General features: G+C 43.1%; 1 protein-coding gene across 1 annotated transcript in view; it reads left to right on the top strand.

Moving 5' to 3' along the window:
* Usp31 (ubiquitin specific peptidase 31) overlaps positions 1-13,624 on the top strand; it is a 59,240-nt gene extending 45,616 nt beyond the window's left edge. Inside the window, exons 14-16 of the mRNA XM_048460146.3 lie at positions 2,187-2,345; positions 3,679-3,831; positions 5,882-13,624. Coding sequence (XP_048316103.3) covers positions 2,187-2,345; positions 3,679-3,831; positions 5,882-7,461 — 1,892 coding nt within the window. The 3' untranslated portion in view covers positions 7,462-13,624. The remainder of the gene's footprint in view (positions 1-2,186; positions 2,346-3,678; positions 3,832-5,881) is intronic.
* The last annotated feature ends 5,250 nt before the right edge of the window (positions 13,625-18,874 follow it).

Here is an 18,874-nt window from a genome sequence, read left to right on the forward strand (position 1 = left end):
TATCTTTCCATCATATGAGCCTAGCAGATTTTTTTTAGCTGGCGATACTCTGTTTTTAAGTTTTCACTAGAATGTCTTTGATGATTCTTGCTGTAATTGCATGTTGTGTATATAGCTAACTTGTGCAAGGATTCTAGAACAGAGCCTCTCAAACTATCTGTGATAAAGGCCTTGATATTTTCTATTTTAGCATTTCCAAGCCTTCATAAGTCAGTTTTGTAAAAATGCAAATGTTACAGTAGTATCATATTGCTAGATGTTTTTGAATGCTTATCTTTGTTTTGGTGCCTCTTTTTGTGAACAAATGCCGTGCCGTACCACAGCTTGAGTAGCACTGGCCTAGAAAACACTTTGGAAGGCAGTGTTATGGAGAAAAGCAAATAGATTTATAAATGACTACTTCGCTTCTTAGTAAGTTACTATGTGGCCTTTCCATGCCACAGCCAAAACAAACCATCCTGAGAGCAAACAGACTGCACTAGAGCAAGGTTATTCTTTCTCTTGGTGGGTGTGGCCCCTGTGCAGTTCAGCTCCCACTCGCCTCTCCAGAATAGCAGCCTCCTCTCCAGATGGGCCATGTGTGCATTAGCCTGGCCTGACACCATTGGCCCAGCCGGTGCTGTTGCTATGACTCCATTTGTTGTGAGTGTCTCCACTTCACTATCTGGTTTGGAACTGATCTCCCTCCCACACTTTGAGGCTTTGCTTCTCTTTTAGGACCTGTTTCATTAGGAACAGTTCCTCACCTGGGTCCCTTTCATCTCTGTGGTTCCATACTTGCAAAAGTGAACTGGCCTAATCACTTGTGGTGCCTATCAGGATTGTATATGCCCCGACCTTGAAGGCCATTCTAAGTCGGTGTCATCATTTACTGAATATTCTAGCACTCATCTGTGTTCAGTATTTTGAGAAATGTGATAATAATTTGCTTTTTTGGACCAAGCTTTATAAGATCCCTTGACTCAGCCTACTAGTATGACTTTGGCTTCATGACCTCAAGGTTTTGGCATAAGTTTAGTGCTTGTGATTGAACCCAGGTTCTTGGGCACACTAAGCACATACTCTTAATACTGAACTACACTCCCAGTCCCAGATTCTTATGTTTTTATTGGCTCTTGCTGGTTCCTATTTTTTTTTTTTTGATGGTACTTAAATGTTCTTTATTTCTACCTCAGGCTTAGAGTTGAAACTGGGGAGAAGGCTCCCTGTATGTATTCTTGAGTTCTGTGTTCTCAGGTTTGCCAAGGAATATCTGTAGATCATTTCGGGCTTCCCCCGAAAGAAGAGGGTAGGATACAGTAGGACTTTAAGCACAAGCCATATATCCTCCCTCTACCAACTGCACAGCTGTGTGCTAGGCAGTCTTTGTGTGTAGGATAATATGGTTGTATTTGTGGAGTGTGTGTGGAGGCAGGGGTCCTCCTTAGGTACACCTATTTTGTATTTGTTTGTTTTTTTTGTTGCTGTTTTCTGTTTGTTTGTTTTTAAAAACAGGGTTTCCAGAGCTTAGGACTTGATATAACTTGACTGGGTGGTGGGATTTGAACTCAGGCTCTTATTCTTGCTATGTCCCCAGCTCCGTAAGTAGTCTTTCTGAGCCTGTGTAAATTTGTAGTAATGATAAATCTCAGAATTAAATGAGACGTTTAGATTATGATGAATCTTAAATATTAATTGGTGGCTGCTCATATTTATGTCGTTAGTAAGCACTAAAGTGATACAGCAACAAAAATCAAAGTTCTTTACCCTGTGAGACTGAATGAATATTCCGTGTTGCAGAATGCTTCCTATGCATTGTGGACATGCCCAGCCTCTAGCCACTAGACATTTGCTGACCCCAACCTCCTAAGTCACCCAGTTGTGACAATCGAAGTGTTCTAGTGGCTCTGGCAGGAAAATTGTCCCTGGTTGAGACCTACTTATACTTAGAAGTATAATGAGTTTTCTGAGATGAAATAGTTATGAAATTGGAATATTTAGGCATTTCCTGGAACATTCTGCCTATATGTGATATGAAATTTGGATTTATGTTTTTGTTAATCTCTTTCTGTTACTTTGGGCAGTTTAAAATGCTATCGAATTAATTATGTAAGTGAAATATAAAGGACATATGTAAATATAAAGTATGTGGGTAGAGTGTGTAGTGCGTGGCCTTGCTGGTGCTGACGGTGGGCTCTTTTTGGCAGCGTACTGTAAGAACTCTGTGGACGGTCTCTGGTATTGCTTTGATGACAGCGATGTGCAGCAGCTGTCAGAAGATGAAGTGTGCACACAGACCGCTTACATACTTTTCTACCAGAGGCGGACAGCCATCCCATCGTGGTCAGCTAATAGCTCGGTGGCAGGTAACCTGGTTTTCGTTGTTTTTTGTTTTGTTTTTTTTCCCAGAGCAGGAGTTTGTAATTCTTGGGCCAAAGGATGTTTCAGAAAGCTTCATTATTGAATGCTTGATGAGATTTTCACATTTCCACTTAATCTGGGAACTTATATGATTTCAACCAAGGAAGTTGGGGTGGATGCTGAACTATCATGAACCAGAAGAGTTCACAGAGAGGTGGGACAGAGCCCAGACAAACTACTTATAACTTACTTGTTGGTTAAGTACCTGGAGGTTTGGGTTGTCTTGAAACATGTTCCATCTGCTAACACCTACCCAATGGGGTTACTGGTTGCTTACCATTGGTGAAGGTGTGTGAAAGTATTCTATAAACTGTAAAGACCATTAGAAAGAAAGAATTCTTTTTCTTCCATAAAATTAATCTGTTCTGTTAGGGGAAAGGATTGACTGCTGTTAACTGACCGAGGGCTTGGTTTTGCTGATGAGATGCAGCCTATTATGTTAATAAATGTAGAAATGAGTCCCACACACAATATGAATGCAGCCATAGATAATCAACTGAGAGGAAGGTATATGCTTCTTGCTGCAGGCTGTGACTTTAAGAAAATAGCTTGAAATGTGGTAATACATCAGTAGGAGGAGGCTCAGGGAGTGGTGATCAATGTCCCCTTCCAGACCTGTAAAGGGTTATGCTCAAAGCAAGGAGGCAAGGCCTTCTCAGTGGGTAGGCTGCTCACTTGACTCTTGGGCCATTCCAGAATCTGAGATGTGCTAAAAAATGATAGTCACTTTAGGTCTGTTTAAGACAGTACTGCTTCATGTAGTCAATAAGAACACTATTACCCTAACATCTATTTAAAGGTAACCCCTGGAATTGATAGTACTGATGAACATACAACAGATTCGTACCCCGTACTGTGTGGGTGCATGCTGGTGCATGCATATGCATGCATCATTAGTATTATAAAATGACTTTAAAATGTCCAAAAGACATTGAAGCTAAGAAAAACAATGTCTGTATTACTGCTCTTCCTCTGGGTGGTTCAGAAGCACTGCCAGTGCTCAGAGCTTGTGCTGTGTGTCTCTATTTCACTATTCCCTTGCCAGGATTAGGTGTTGCTTTTGAAAACATTTATTCTATATTTGCAGTTTGTTTATGTAACCTTCCTATGTAGCAATTGCTTGGAGTTTCTTCATTTTTGCTAGGGATACTTAGTTCGGGGAGTTTTTCTTAACTTTGGAATGAGGACACAAATCTCTGACTTGACTGGCAGCACCTTGACAGGATGTGTGCAGTGCAGCACCCTGGCTGACCTTAGGATCCATCTCCTTTTCTACAGGTTCTACAAGTTCTTCTCTGTGTGAGCACTGGGTGAGCCGGCTCCCAGGGAGCAAGCAAGCCAGCGTGACCTCTGCAGCCTCCTCCAGACGCACCTCCTTGGCTTCACTCTCTGAGTCTGTGGAGATGACAGGGGAAAGGAGTGAAGACGATGGTGGGTGTGGGTCTTGGTGTCAGATTTCCAAAATGGCAACTCATAAACAAAGCAACAGTTTCTGCAGGCTTAGGAACAAAGTCTTTACAAGCAGACTGTAGAACTCAAAAGAGTAGGGGTACATAACTGAGTTGTGGCTTCTCTATGACTCAGGGATTTCTCCTTTATTATTTTCCACTTCTGTATTTCAGTGTACAGATAAACACTTTTTGTTAAAATTTGCAGGATGGCTATTAGGTCTCAGAGATGTTCTACCTTGCCTGGGACTGCCTCATGTAGAGTTGCTGTTCTTAGCTAATGAGGATACCATTGGGTCAGCTTGACCTCTACTCTAAACATAGTCACAATATCAATACTGGAGGAAATCTGATTAAATATTGAAGTGCATTTTGTGTATTTGTTTTTTTCTTGGTACCTTTCACTTATGCTTGAGTATTGACAGGATAGCCCTTAGTACTGTCAGGAACCCCAGGTGGTATGGGATGGACTAGGCAGCCAAAGTACTAAGAGCTGGAAGTGGGAGAGAGTGAGCTCAGCATCCATAATGAAGACAGTGACTCATCTTCCAAAGAGTCTCATTTGCTGCCAGTATTTCAGTTGCTTTAATCTACTTCTAGGGGCGATGGATAATTCTGAGAAAATGAAATGGAGCCAAAATGGGAGGTAGTTGGAAAGAAATCAAACTAGGAGAGCTGCGGCATGGCTCTGGCTCTACCCACTTTGGCATTTTGCTTCTTTTCCTTGTGAGCTGAAATATATTAGACTATTGTTGCTAAGCCCTTTCTCTTTCCTAGTATTTTAGGAAAAGCTGACTAGTGATCCTATACCTATTTAGGTGGACATTATTTTCACCACAGTCCTGTAAATTTGGAATTTGCTGTTGTTTTAACAATAAACCCAGAAGTAGCTTACCTTAATCTATTTTTAAGTAGTCTGGTTGGTGAAATCAATATCTTCTTAAGCATCATCATCATTTAGTCATGCTCAGTGGTCACATAGAACAGAACCTGACTCTTAGAAGTTACAAAGGCCACAGCTGCAGTAACAGAGGCATGCAGAATTCAGCTTGGTATTGCCTTGGAAAGGTTTAAGCCGTTGCAAATATTAGTCTACCAGTCATTGAAGGTAGTATGTATAATATCCAAGACTCTAGTTCTCCCCACTGGTGCCCTTTCATTGTTGCCTGTTACAGGCTTACTTCCACAGGGCATGCAATGAGGTTATGGGTTCGTGTGTCATTTTGGTCAAGGAATTCATTCAGTGATTTCCAGGCGTCCTTCTGGACAATGAAGGAGCTGGGTTAGAAGCTCATGTTTAGTGAAGATCTGAGAGTGCCCGGATCCTTGCTGGACACAGACTTCTTAGATGTTATTTAATTCTTTAATTAGGCTGACAGTCACCAGATTATAGCCAGAGGCCACATGTGGCTACTTTTTTAAAGTGCAAAACAATCCCACACCAGTTTGGATTCAAAGGGTTATTTGAGTGGAAAAAACTTACAGAACACCGTCCTACATGACAGCCAGGAAAGGATTCTAGTCACTGGAGCAAGAGAGAGAGCTGAGGGCTGCCGCTGCTTTTTAAATCGAAAGAGACCATGCTGCAGTGGACTTACCGGTATCACAACGACTATTGGCTGAAGGAGCGGAAGGAGTTCCCACAGCACCTTTTCCATAGTTTTTGGAACATAATCATCCATAGTTAATTGTGTGCCACCTGTGACTGATTTTATGGTAAGGTCACAGAGCTGAGCAGCCGCCTGAACAGCCTAACAGACTGACAGAAAGCGGACTGACCCTGATGTAGGATGAAGTAGATGGAGAACATTTTGCTGACTTGAGACTTAGCATGACCCTATTTTGTGGATAAGGAAACTGGTCTTTGAAGGGTTGAAAGCACACAGTTATCCTTGACTCTAGCAGACAGGCCAGCATTGAAGGTCATGGTCCTGTCATTCCCCCGGGTTTGCCCTTGCTCTGTCTTCAGTGTCTTAAGGTGTTACTAAGAAGTTTTGATGATTTAGTCTGACAGAATTTTCTCTGCTATGCAGGAGGCTTTTCTACTCGACCGTTTGTGAGAAGTGTGCAGCGTCAAAGCTTGTCATCCAGATCTTCTGTCACCAGCCCCTTGGCTGTCAATGAAAATTGCATGCGGCCTTCTTGGTCCCTGTCTGCCAAGCTACAGATGCGCTCCAGTTCTCCTTCCCGCTTCTCAGGGGACTCCCCGATCCATGGGTCTGCCTCCACTCTTGAAAGGATTGGGGAGGCAGGTGATGATAAAGTGTCCATATCTTGCTTTGGTAGTCTACGGAACCTTTCTGGTAGTCACCAGGAACCAAGTGACAGTCACAGTAGACGAGAGCACAAGACTGTGGGCCGGGCCCCATTGGCTGTCATGGAAGGTGTGTTCAAAGATGAGTCAGACTCTCGAAAATTGAACTCCAGTGTTGTAGACACACCAAGCAAAAATCTAGCACAAGGGGATTGCTTGCCCCCCATTTCTGATCCTTTTGATAATAATAACCAGATTGCTTATGTGGATCAGAGTGATTCTGTTGACAGCTCTCCAGTCAAAGAGGTGAGACCTCCAAGCCACCCAGACTCCCTCACAAAGAAGCCAGAGAGCACAACCAAGAGATCCCCTAGTTCCAAAGGCACTTCTGAGCCAGAGAAGAGCATGCGGAAGGGGAGGCCCGCCTTGGCCAGCCAGGAATCTTCTCTTTCAAGTCCATCCCCTTCTTCACCTGTTCCTGTGAAGGTTTCCTTGAAACCTGCCCGCTGTCGGAGCAAAGCAGATTCTTCCAGGGCCAGTGGAAGGCGTTCATCCCCTGCCTCTACCCAACCCAAAAAAGAATTGTCCCCCAGGTCCCAGGAATCCATGTCATCTCCTTCACCACAGAAGCAAAAGTCTACTTCTGCCTTCACTTACTCTTCTTCCTCCATATCTGCCAAAAAAGCCCCAGGCCCTGCCTCCAGGGGCTCCTTACCTTCTGGGAAGAGCAGGACTTCTGACCGGAGCTTGAGTAGAGAGGGTTCCAGACAAAGCTTAGGTTCTGACAGAGCCAGTATCACCTCCACCTCCACCTCCACCTCCAAACCTAGCTCCCCTCGGGTGAATCAGGCCAGATCAGGAGACAACAGAGTTGATGGCAAACACGTTCGGAGCTCTTCCATGGCCAGCCTGCGCTCACCTAGCACAAGTGTGCGCTCTGGGTTGAAGAGGGACAGCAAGTCTGAGGACAAGGGACTGTCCTTTTTTAAGTCAGCCTTGAGACAGAAAGAAACCCGGCGGTCCACTGATCTTGGCAAGACAACCTTGCTGTCCAAAAAGGCTGGTGGGAGCTCTGTCAAGTCCGTCAGTAAGAACACCACAGATGACAAGGCAGAGAAAGGCCATCAGTCCCCAGGCTCACAGCAGCCAAACACAAATGCAGTTGGAAAAGAACAGCTTGTCTCAAAGGACCCTGCTTCTGCTAAACATTCCTTGCTATCTGCTCGAAGATCCAAGTCTTCCCAGCTAGATTCCGGAGTTCCCTTGTCTCCCAGTAGCAGGCTGGCCACCGAGAAAGGCTCCAAAAAGCTGTCTTCTAGCATGCAAACCTCTGCACGGCCTTCTCAAAAACCCCAGTGATCTTCTGCAATCTGGGTGTTTTATCTGTACAGATGTTTATTTATTTAGAACTCCCTTCCCACCAAAGCCCTCTATGCTTTTATTTTGTATTTTTTTGGGTCATGTGCCTGACTGTGTGAGAGAATATGAGTGTGTGTGTGGAATTCAAATTGTTAAAAGCGTCGCCTTATTCTGCCATTGAACCAAATAACAGCCATAGGCAAAGCATTGATACCAAGCTAACTGGAATAACTGTAGAAAATAATCTGGATAGTCCCTTTAGCAACTGTACTTATTTCTTTCTAGAGAACTCTAATGACTTTGGTTGGACACTAGGGTTTGAAAACCTGTGAACCAATTAAGCTATCAGTGTGTAGACAGACGAATTGTTTGACTTGGGTTTCATCTGAACAGAATTTATCTTCATGTAGATTGTTGAGTGCCATCAGGAACTTAGAAAACAAACAAACAAACAAAAACAAAAACTATGACACTAACAACAACGTAAACTGAGGGAAAACTTGCTTTCTGCACTTTGGCCCCATCTACCAGTCTTTGTAAGGACAATATCTTAACACTAATGTTTCTCAGGTATATCTACTCAGCTAGTTTAGGATGGATGTACATTACTAATAAATGGTTCAAGAGGAAGATGACATGGGGGAGGGTGACTGTCCTTTCTCCTACTGCCACAGGTAGAGGTCTCAGAGGTAGACAGAAAATCTATTGCTACCTTCATATCTGCATTTATATGCATACCCTAGCCTGTCTTGACTCCTTGGATATGTTCTAAGATTTGGCAATTTTTGGATAGTCAGAAAGACAGTCACTAATATTTTTTTTCATTCTAAATTTGCTGGCTAAGGCCATTGGAATGTTCAAAAACTGTAGTTCAAAAACTGTAGCTGAACAGTTAATGCTTTTGAAAGATTCCCAGAAAAAAATTTTATTCCAAGCTGGAAGCCTGAGTTTATCATTCTCCTCCCCTGATGTTGCTTTTTTCTGTTAGAAGTTTGAGCATCTCCTAACTCCCCTTGTGTGCTTACTGCCTTGTCTTGCTGCTTGGAAAAGAAAGAAGTTGCCTCCTACCAAGAGCCACTGGTCGGTGTGGTGATGTGTTGTGAGACAAAGCATTGCACATGCACTTTGGATCGTACCTGTCAGTCTTCCTTCTGACTGCTTCTCTGTAGCTCTTTTATGTCCGCTCTGTCCTGAAGAGTTAACCTCAGACCCAGAACTCAAGCAGAGTCTGGCATATGTTCCCTCTGGCATGTTGTTGTCAATTGTGTTATTATAGATGAAAAGGGGAACCTCAGACCTCACTGGATTCTCACAGGTAAAACACAGTTTTCCAAGCCTTGTGGAAATCACTTGGAAATGCTTTCCAGCCCAGTTTCTTAGTGTCTTCTTTTTTTTTCTCTTCTTTTCTTCTTCTTCTTTTTTTAATATCGAGAGAATTGTGGTCTTGATTCTCAGAGTAGCATTTGTCACTTTGTCATTAAATATAGCATGTTGAGTTTATGTGTTGTTATATACTAGAGCTCATGGTTCCAGGTCCACATGAACTCCCTTTTCAGTATTTCTGTGAAGTGGCCGCGGTGCATATGTGCATGCAGTTTGATTTCTGCACTGTCCTTTTGTTCTTTATGTTAAGAATACCTCCTGGGAAGTACTTTCCACTAGTTAAGTTTATTTTGCTGCTAATATGGACATTAGCTGGTAGCTTACAGGTTCAGGGTGACTGAGATTTTCAGCCCTTGTGGTATTTGAGGCTTAAGTGTTCAGCTTTGTGCACGTTACCACAGTGCTCCACACAATCCAGTGTGTGTGAGCAGTGCCCACTGCACTCAGTCCTGTACTGGCTGCTTCTGTCCCCCCTCCCCCCACTCCCTGTGGCTTCCCAAAGCCTCCAGGCTCTCCTGCCTTTGTGTGACTGAGGTGACAGCTGCCTTTTCATGTCATCATTGTTAAGTGGCACAAGGTCAGCCCCAGCAGTGTTTAGCCACCAATCTTGTTTTCTTTTATTGTTTTTATTTTCTAAAAAAAGCATCAAATGTGAGACCATCAGCATCAGGAATTGAGCATTTGTGTGATTTGAGCCTCTGAAATGGTCTTAGAATTAGAATGTGATAAGACAAAGGATTTTTAATAACAAGCTGTTTTGCCATAATTAAGATGACTAGAAGCTAGTTTAATTTTCACAGTACTACATAGTTTTATTCTTGAATGCAGTAGGAATGGATCCTCCCTCCCACGTGTATCATGTTTTCTTAAACAAAACAGAGAAATCCTCTACAAGTCTCTGCTTTTCCATGGGATCAAGAAAGACAGTTTCTATAATGTAATAAAATTGAAAAGATGTATGTATATGGAGTTTAGTCCTTATTTCATATTTTAATTCAATAGAAAAAAATTAGCCTTGTCTAGGCTGTGAAGCTGCCATGCTTGTGAGGTTGGGAAACAATGCAGTCTGATTTCTTACTGCTGGGGTGTGTTTAAGACCCAGAAAAGGCTGCTCTGACAGTGCTGTCTGAAGTGAAAGAGCTTATGAGAGGGTTGCCGCTTGGTTCATTCAGTTCTGTGACAGGGTTAAGTTATTGCAGTCTTTTTCCAGCGATTTGAATATAGTGATTTTTGACCTCAAAAATCACCTACTCAGATGGTAGACCTGAGTTTCTGCTTGGCAACCCACTGAGCCTGGTTAGGGCAGTCATTCCCCGCAGGAACACAGCACCAACCAACAGAGTGATGCATTGGTAATTTTTTTGGGGGGGGTGTTAAATAGGCCTCCGTTTATCCTTGCTCTTTTCCTGTAGAGCACCCTGCACATGAGGCTACACCATCCCTTAAGTCAGCCTTCCACCTTGCCTTCATGATGATGCTTACTCATGTCCCTTACAACCCTCGCCAACCTCATTTATTTCTTCTTATGCCTGAGAGTGAGTAGTGCCATGTCCGATCAATAGGGCAATGTGGTATATCTTTGCTGTGCCACATTCAATTCATTTGGACCTGCTTTGCAGAGGCAAGCGGAAAGCTTCAGCAATCTGCTGTAGTTGAGGAGTCCTGGGAGACACCAAAGCAAACGGCCTGCCATGGAGTTGTGGTCTTCATCAGAAACACCCAAACACATTATGGTTGGGTCAGACCTGAGGTTCCTTGAGTTTTTGTCTGGAAACCAAAGGTATCCTTGTCTATCTCTGGAGACATTGTGTTCTTCTGGCCACTGGGTCAGATTGAGCCATCTGTACTGTATAGTGGTTAAATCTAGTACCTGGTCACTTTACATTAGAATCAACCCTCTGTGTTTCTGTGTGATGGCTATGGAGATTGTTGAGGGATGGGATGCACTGTCACCCTTCTAACTAATAAGTAGGAGTGGTGTGTTAAGGGAGCAGTCATGGCAGCTTAAAGAATATGGATTAAAGAGTTGTGAACAAAGCTCATTTCACATAAACCCTCTTTAAGTGGATGGGCACATGGCATCACATCTCATTTTGATAGATTATTAATAGCTGAAGTTACAGTTTCCTGTGTAGATTGTCATTGAATACAAAGGTAATTAGTGTTCCGGTTTGGACTTTTGAGCTAGGATGAAAATCATAAGCACAGTTTCAACAAAACACGGTTTGGAGGTGCATTGATACTTAGATTTTGGAGTTGAGAAGGGAAAACTTTGCTGGCAAACCAGTGCCTACCATAAAGCCAACTTAGCTGCTAATATGCAGGCTGCTCTTGCTTGAGTTTTACAAAGAACTCATTGCTGTTCAACTGGCTGCACCTTCAGTTGGGACATCATGCTTTTGTTTCAGTCAGTGCTTGGGGTCCCATGTTGCCTTGTGATCAGACCCCAGATTGTTCTTCCTAGCTGCCTTTTGAGCATGACCGATCATTTTCACCCCCAAGTAGAGACAGCAGTTTTGCATGCCCTCCATCTAGCCCAGAAAGCATGCTCATACTACCTATGCAAGCAACCGATTGAAAAGCATACAGAGAAACTACACTAAACATTGAGTTTTAAAAAAGAAAAAAGACAACTCAGATCCTGGAGCTCTATTTTTGAATTTGTAATTTTTAAAGCGTGGCTTTGTCATCAGTGTAGGTGATCCTGAGTATGAATTTTAGGTTGCTTTGCGTCTCTTTCTCTGCCAGTCTTTTTTTAAAATTATCATTGGTGAGATTGTGTGTAAAATAGTATTTTGCAAGCAGGAGTGGATTGGATATGTTGAACATACACTGGTGTATATATTGTATTTAGCCTGAAGACTTTCCTAAAGTATTTTGTTCTAAGAAATAACCTGCCATTTTCTATAGATTTTAATTTTTTATATCTTCTGGTGTCCTTCATCACAAGGAGAGATGTGGCTTCATATAGTGCTAACAATTTTTAAATGCTTTTGTAGAGACTTAGAGGTGTTTACGAAGACTCTGGGACATCCCACCCACTGGTCTCAGTAAGATTAAGGATGTGAAATGTATGGTAGTGTTAAACAATGGATTCAGGTCTAGATCCGTCTCACATTCATTTAAAACCATTGTTTTCCATGGGGCAGGGATGGGGCAGAGGCTCATAGCATATGTGAAAGATGTCTTTGAATCTCATACATATACTGTCCCCAGGCCTCTTCTGGATGATTCACCCTAGGTCACCAGGATCATCAAGGGACTTGGAATGCCTGGGCCTCTCCCAGGCTTTTGATGCTGGGTGACTTTCTCTCCTTATTCCGGTCAGAATCAAGAAGGATGTGGTATACCATCTCTTTGCCAACAATTTATGGCGAGAATCATCACTGCCATACAAAGTACTCAGGAGGAATTTCAGTTGCGTTGGACAAGAAAATTAAAAGAAGCTGTCAATCCCCTGCTTGAATTCAGGGGACAAGAACTTTCTGACTTTAAGGCCTGATTTGGACCTGTGAAGCATTTTATGGGTGGTATGTTACTTGCCAGTCTGGGGATTGTCCTTACTTCCTGGTGGCAAGCAGAGTGCCCCAAGGGGTCCGAGTTCATTCCCAGAGCCTCTGTTCAGATTCTGCTGTCGGGCTGAGACCCATGCAGGAAGGGAAGTCACTCCATGTTAGAAAATATGGCAGAAGACGGTAGAAGGCTAGCTGTCTAGCCGTGCAGACCCTGCTCTGCTTTTGACAGCACGATTGCAAACCACAGGCTGCATGGGCCCCTGCTCTGATTGCACTCCACTCTAGGTCTTTCCTGCTCAGAATGTAGCTCTAGGAGTCCTTTTAAATTTAAAAACAAATGTGAAACATTCTATTGAAATTATTTTGACGCTCTCATTGCTGTTTTTTTATGTAATTAAATCAATATCTATCCAGGAATTTGGCAGTATATGTTACCTACAGAGGCACATGAAGTTTGGTTTTAATCTGTGGTGAGCCAGGTGCACTATACCATCTTCAAAATAATCTGCTGTGCTGTGTGGCCTCATCCCATTGAACATCAGGCTGCCTACAAAAAGGAGAAAGAAACAGTTTATCTGACGGGCTCATATTTTAAGGAGTAAGGGTATCAGGAAAAACCAGAGCTGGAACAGCTTTGGCACACGGCCTCCCAGAGTCGGGCTCTCTGCTGCTGTGGACACGCAGCATGAACTTTCCTAGGTGCTATTCCAGACTGGGGGACTGCGTTTCTGCACTTGCGGTTCTGTCGGTCTTTCCTGTAGGCATTTATGCTCTGTGTAGGTCTGCTCACCAACTGTGCCTCTCACCACTGGTTAAAATTGAATATGGGCCTCATTACCAAAATGGTTTCTTGATTCTCTTGTGTATTTACAGCGGCGTTTATTTCTCTAGTTGTCTTAAAAGCTGCATGTCATATCACTGTACACAAAATGCTTTGGTGTCATTCATGAGCCAGTAGTGAGCTCTGTATAAATTCTTCAGTAAAAGGATGGCAGAGTATCTTTCCTGCAGGCTGGAAGAAAGTGTATCCTACATTTTAAATTATTTTAGGCCAAGTGCATGAGGTATGTCACTGCCTTCTGTTATTTATTTGTATATTTTATTATTCAAGGTGTATGCACTTTTAAGAAGCAGAATTTATATTTTTATGTTTAAAACATTTTATTTCTGAGACAGCAGTTGGTTATATAGTATACAATTGGAATTAAGAGAAAACTGGAAATGTAACAAAACATAATAAATTTACTACATGATGCCTTCTTCAAGACATACTCCTTTTTTTCTCCCTTTGCCAAACCAGTTTTTTTTTTTAAAAAAAATGTTGACTAGTATTTGTACTGCATCGATTTGTATAACATAATGCTTTAAAGTTGCAGCATTTCAGGTAAAAACATCAAGTTACAGGATACTACCATGCAGACTAGCTGACTCCCCATGCAATCGCTGTGTAAAAAGATCATCCATACTTGTTCCCAGTCAGAAATTATATGAGTGATATAATGAGAGATATGAGAGACTAGATGTCCTGAGCTACATAGCTGGGCAAGAAAGCTCACATTCTGTCTCACTTCCAACAGATTTTCTTCATTGCTACTCTTTGGTGATAAGAGGAAATTTTAACATAAAAAGTATTCTTTCCTTAGCCTTTTCTCACCTCTTATACACATAGTTTCTGCTTTATTTTTTATTTTATGTGTATGAGTGTTTTGCTTGCATTTGTCTAAGTGCACCATTTGTGCCTGAACGTAGTACCCAGGGGGAAGCTAGAAATGACTCTTGGATCCCCTGGAGTTTAGAGTTTCTAAAGACTGATCTATTGTGTGACTGCTGGGAACTGAACCCACGTCCTCTGGAAGAACAGCCAATGCTCTTAATCACTGAGCATCTCTCCAGCCTCCTAGAACCTGGCTTTTAACCGTCTTCTTCTGAGTTGTTTTTTTGTTTTGTTTATTTTCTAGCTATCTTGCCTACAAAGATAATTCTCTAGTGTGGTGTTGTATCACTTGTGACCACTTGGGGGCAACAGAGCTCAGTATTCTCCAGTGTATTTTAAAAGTCCAGTTTACCAGTTTTTAATGTCTTATCTGAGGGTGGAAATGCCTGAGATGAGCTGAGAATAGCATCTCTGAGCTGGCCATGCTCATCGTGCAAATATTCTAGTCAGCCATTTCTCCCAGAGAAGTGAGTACCGTGGATGCACAGCATCGTGGCAAGTTGGGTAGGCCACTCTGGATCATCCAAAATGGCACTTCATCCTCTAATTTGGAGTAGTAAGGTTTTCCTTTAGCTTAGCACAGCACTAAAGAGGTTCAATTATGCCTGCACATGTTCACGTATCATAAAATATATAAATTTTTACAGAAATATTTAAAGGGCACTTTGTTGCCAGTGAATTTGGAGGATTATTTTCAAATACTTGAATGCGATGTGTCTGCAAACACATTTTAGCTCTGAAGTCTTCCTGAAGAAAGCAAAGATGTGGCAAAGTCCCTTGACCTGTTCCATTTCTCCTTTGTATTAAACCTCCCTTAGACTTGAGGCCTAAACCAGCAGAAAGTGGTTTAAAACATGTCACCCCATGTCAGTGCCCCTTCCCCAGATGGGCCCAAGGACTGCAGCAGATGTTTGGGTTTTGCCTCTTTGGGTTTGGCTCTCCTGCTTTTCAGGCATCTCCATGTGGGTTATCCAGGACTTTGATCTGGTGCATAGGGAGACTTGAGATCTTGGCTCACCCTCACATTTTCTTCTCTTCAACATTCACTACACAGGGAGAGCAGGACCTCCTCTCTGATGGATTCTGCATGTGTAGTCCAGTGGATAGCACCCTGTTACTTATGGTTTTCAGGGCTATATCATTAATTTGGCTTGCTCTTCTGGTTTAAACAGCTCCATTTTTCTTTTTCGAATTGGAATTTACTATTTTGTGTGTATGAATGTTTTGCCTACACGTATGTTTGTGCACCATGTGCATGCCTGATGCCCACTGAGATAGGAAGATCCCCTTGGAACTGGAGTTACAGATGGTTGTGAGCCACCATGTGGGTGCTGGAAATGAACTCGCCCTCTGCAAGAGCAACTGAGTCACTGGTAATACAAGACTTCAATATGTAATTAAGACCATGTAGCAGCAGGCTGCTTGGCCGATTGTTCATTTTCCGGCTGCCCAGACCCCCAAAATAATCACACAGAAACTGTATTAGTTAAACCACTGCTTGGCCTATTAGCTCTAGCTTCTTATTGGCTAATTCTTATATATTAATTGAATCCATTTCTATTCATCTGTGTATCGCCAAGTGGCTGTGGCTTACCTGCTAAAGTTCCATCTGCCTCCAGCAGGGCCACATGGCTTCTCTTAAACTCTGCCTGCCTTCCTTCTCTCAACATTCAGTTTAGTTTTCCCTGCCTACCTCTGTTCCCTGTACAGGCCCAAGACTATTTATTAACCAATGATTACAGCATACAGAGGGGAATCCCACATCAAGACCAAGCATGTGATATTTCCTAGGTCTCCCCTTTGTTTATGAAAAATCCATAGAGACTCAGATTTGGTTTCCAATTCCAAGGACTCGGTCTGTCTTCTAGAGTAGGCCTGAAGAAGACATTGTGGTATACCAAATGCAGATGGGCTTTGCCAGCCTCTGGTTCATACAAGGTCCCATGAAGGGGAATGACACATATCATTCCAAGGCAGAGACCAAGTCCCTTCTTGTAGCACTGTTTCTGTAGTCCAGCACTAGGATATGGTCACAGGGTCAAAATAGTGAATGTAACATTTCAGCCCTCCTTGCTCTTAAGGCATTCTGCCTACTAGCTTTGAGGTGTGCAGAAGGTCATCTCTCTAATACGAGCTTGCTTCAGAGAGCTCCTGGACCACCCTCTCCAAGTTTGCAGTCCATGCTAAAGTCTACCTTCTCCCTACCTTATGTTCTGCATGCATTTAATCAGCTAGTGCTATGCCTGTTTGAAGGAGATGCAGAGGTGGCTTGCTCCATTTGCTTGCTCTTTTTCCTCTTAAAGGAGGGCACATAGTAGTGTTTCCCTGAACTCCTGGGCTAGCTGATTTGTCTGAGTCAACTTTCTTGTCTAGGGGTGGAGTTAAGAAGGTTAAAGGGGAATGGTGCTCTTTAAGCCTGCCCCGCTGTACTGGACATAGAGAAAAGATTCAGTGAGTGGTTGCAATCGTGTTCAGAGGAGGGGCTAATGCTGGAGGCCTTGAAAGATAGCTCCTTTAAAAAAAAAAAAGATTTATTTATTTATTATGTATACAGTGTTCTGTCTGTCTGTATGCTTGCTGGCCAGAAGAGGGCACCAGATCTCATTACAGATGACTGTGAGCCACCATGTGGTTGCTGGAAGTTGAACTCAGGACCTCTGGAAGAGGGGTCAGTGCTCTTAACCTCTGAGCCATCTCTCCAGCCCCACAGGACAGCTGTTATTTCACCTAAGGGAGACCATACTTTCTGGGAGCCCCAGGAGGCCCTTCCTGGCATGTAAGACAAGAAGCAGTGGAAGAAGGGAGGAGTGACCATCTAAAGGAACCTCATATGACCTACATGTGTACCAAAGTAAATGACAATCAGGAGCAGTGTAATTTGGGGGAAGATATGAGACCCAGTTTGTGTCTTTGCACAGTCACCATGACAACAATGTATCTGAAAAGTAAGTTAGGAACTTGCTGCAGGAATCTGGATGACCTAGAGTGGTGGAGGTGCAGGAGGGTAGGGAGGTTCTGTACAGGGAAGGCTGGCTGCTGGGCTCGGTCCCTGTGACTATGACTTAAGGGTTGGACAGTCAGGACAAGTCACTCAACTTCTCTGTGCCTGGGTGTCTTCCCCTGTGGAATGTAGATTGTGATATCTACATGAGGAGGTATTTAGTTAATGGGGTGTTATATAAGTATTTGGTTTTATCTATTATCTTACTATTTCTTTGATACTTGTATCACCCGCTTTTTTTTCTTTCTTTCTTTCTTTCTTTCTTTCTTTCTTTCTTTCTTTCTTTCTTTCTTTCTTTCTTTTTTTTTAGTTTTTCGAGACAGGGTTTCTCTGTGTAACTTTGGAGCCTGTCCTGGAACTAGCTCTTGTAGACCAGGCTGGCCTCGAACTCTCACAGAGATCCACCTGCCTCTGCCTCCCGAGTGCTGGGATTAAAGACGTGCACCACCACCGCCTGGCCGATCACCCGCTTTTTAACTATTTAGTTTTTATATGTGACTTGATCACCTTTTACCTTCCTTCTTCTATACCACCTGCTTTATATCTGTCTCTCCTTCCTTACTCTTTTCAAACACCAAGCCTTTGTGCATGTATAGGGGTGTGTGTTCATGTGTCAGTGTACATATGCATGTGGATGGATGTGTGTGCTTGTATGAGGGGGACCAGAGGTTGATTGACATTGGGTTTCCTTCTCAGTTGCTCTCCACTTTGATTTTTGGAGACTGTCTCTTACTGGTTTGGCTAGGTTAGCTGGCCACCAAGCTCTAGGGATCTTTCTGCCTCTGGCTTTCCAGTGCTGGGGTTCCAGATATGCCCCACCCCACATGGGTTTTCACTTGGATGTTGTGGATACAAACTCAGGTCCTCTGGTTTGCACTGCAGATGGTTCACTTGACCTTGTTCTTACTCTGCCCCAAACTGGCCCCATACTCAAAACCTATCTCCTTGTTTGACTTTAGCTGCCATTTCCTTCTTAAAAGTAGGCTCTCGCCATGTTCTTCATGCTGACTTTCCACTCGCCACTGCAACTCCGAGTGCTAAGGTGACTGTAGCACGATTAATAAAAACCCAGAGACAGAAATTGGGGTTCAACCTGAAGTTCAGAAAAGTAAAACAGCCAGCCTCTGGCTCTTACCTCTACCTCAGTCCGAAATGGCAATTCTGCCTCCAGGAATCCTCAGAATGAGACTGTGTGAGAGCTGTCTCCTCCCGTCTTCTATTCCTCTCTAGTGCTGGGTTTAAAGGCGTGCACCACTACTGCCTGGTTTCTATGAAAACTGGTGTGGCTACTGGGATTAAAGGTGTGTCACCACTGCCTGGTCTGTAAGGCTGACCGGTGGGGCTGTTTTACTCTCTGATCTTCAGACAAGCTCTATTTATTGAGATACAAATGAAATATCACCGCAGGTGACAGGTGTGTGCTGGCTTTCAGCATTGCTGTCTGGATCTATGAGAGCCCGAGAGAGAGACGTCACGTTTGTGCTCAGGCTTCAGAGCGCTTTCATCCTCTTGCCCTTCCTGACCCTTTGCTGTTCTCATGCCTTCTAATTCCGCGTACATCTAACAGTGTTAACGTTACATAGTCACTGTTCGCTTAGATTCACCAGGATACTTACTTTCATTGCTCTTCCTACCTTTCTATAGTTCACGCTGTGATTGGTTTCCCTTTGCCTGAAGAATTCCTGCTAGTGTTTTAAGTTTGTGTAAATGGGTGCATTTTCTCAGTTCTTATTTGATTAGAGATATCTTTATATTTTTAAAGAAGAAATCATTTGTGTTTATTGATCCATGTGTGTTTTT

This window comes from Myodes glareolus, chromosome 7 (assembly GCF_982192425.1).
Source record: "Myodes glareolus chromosome 7, mMyoGla1.1, whole genome shotgun sequence".
NCBI lineage: Eukaryota > Metazoa > Chordata > Mammalia > Rodentia > Cricetidae > Myodes > Myodes glareolus.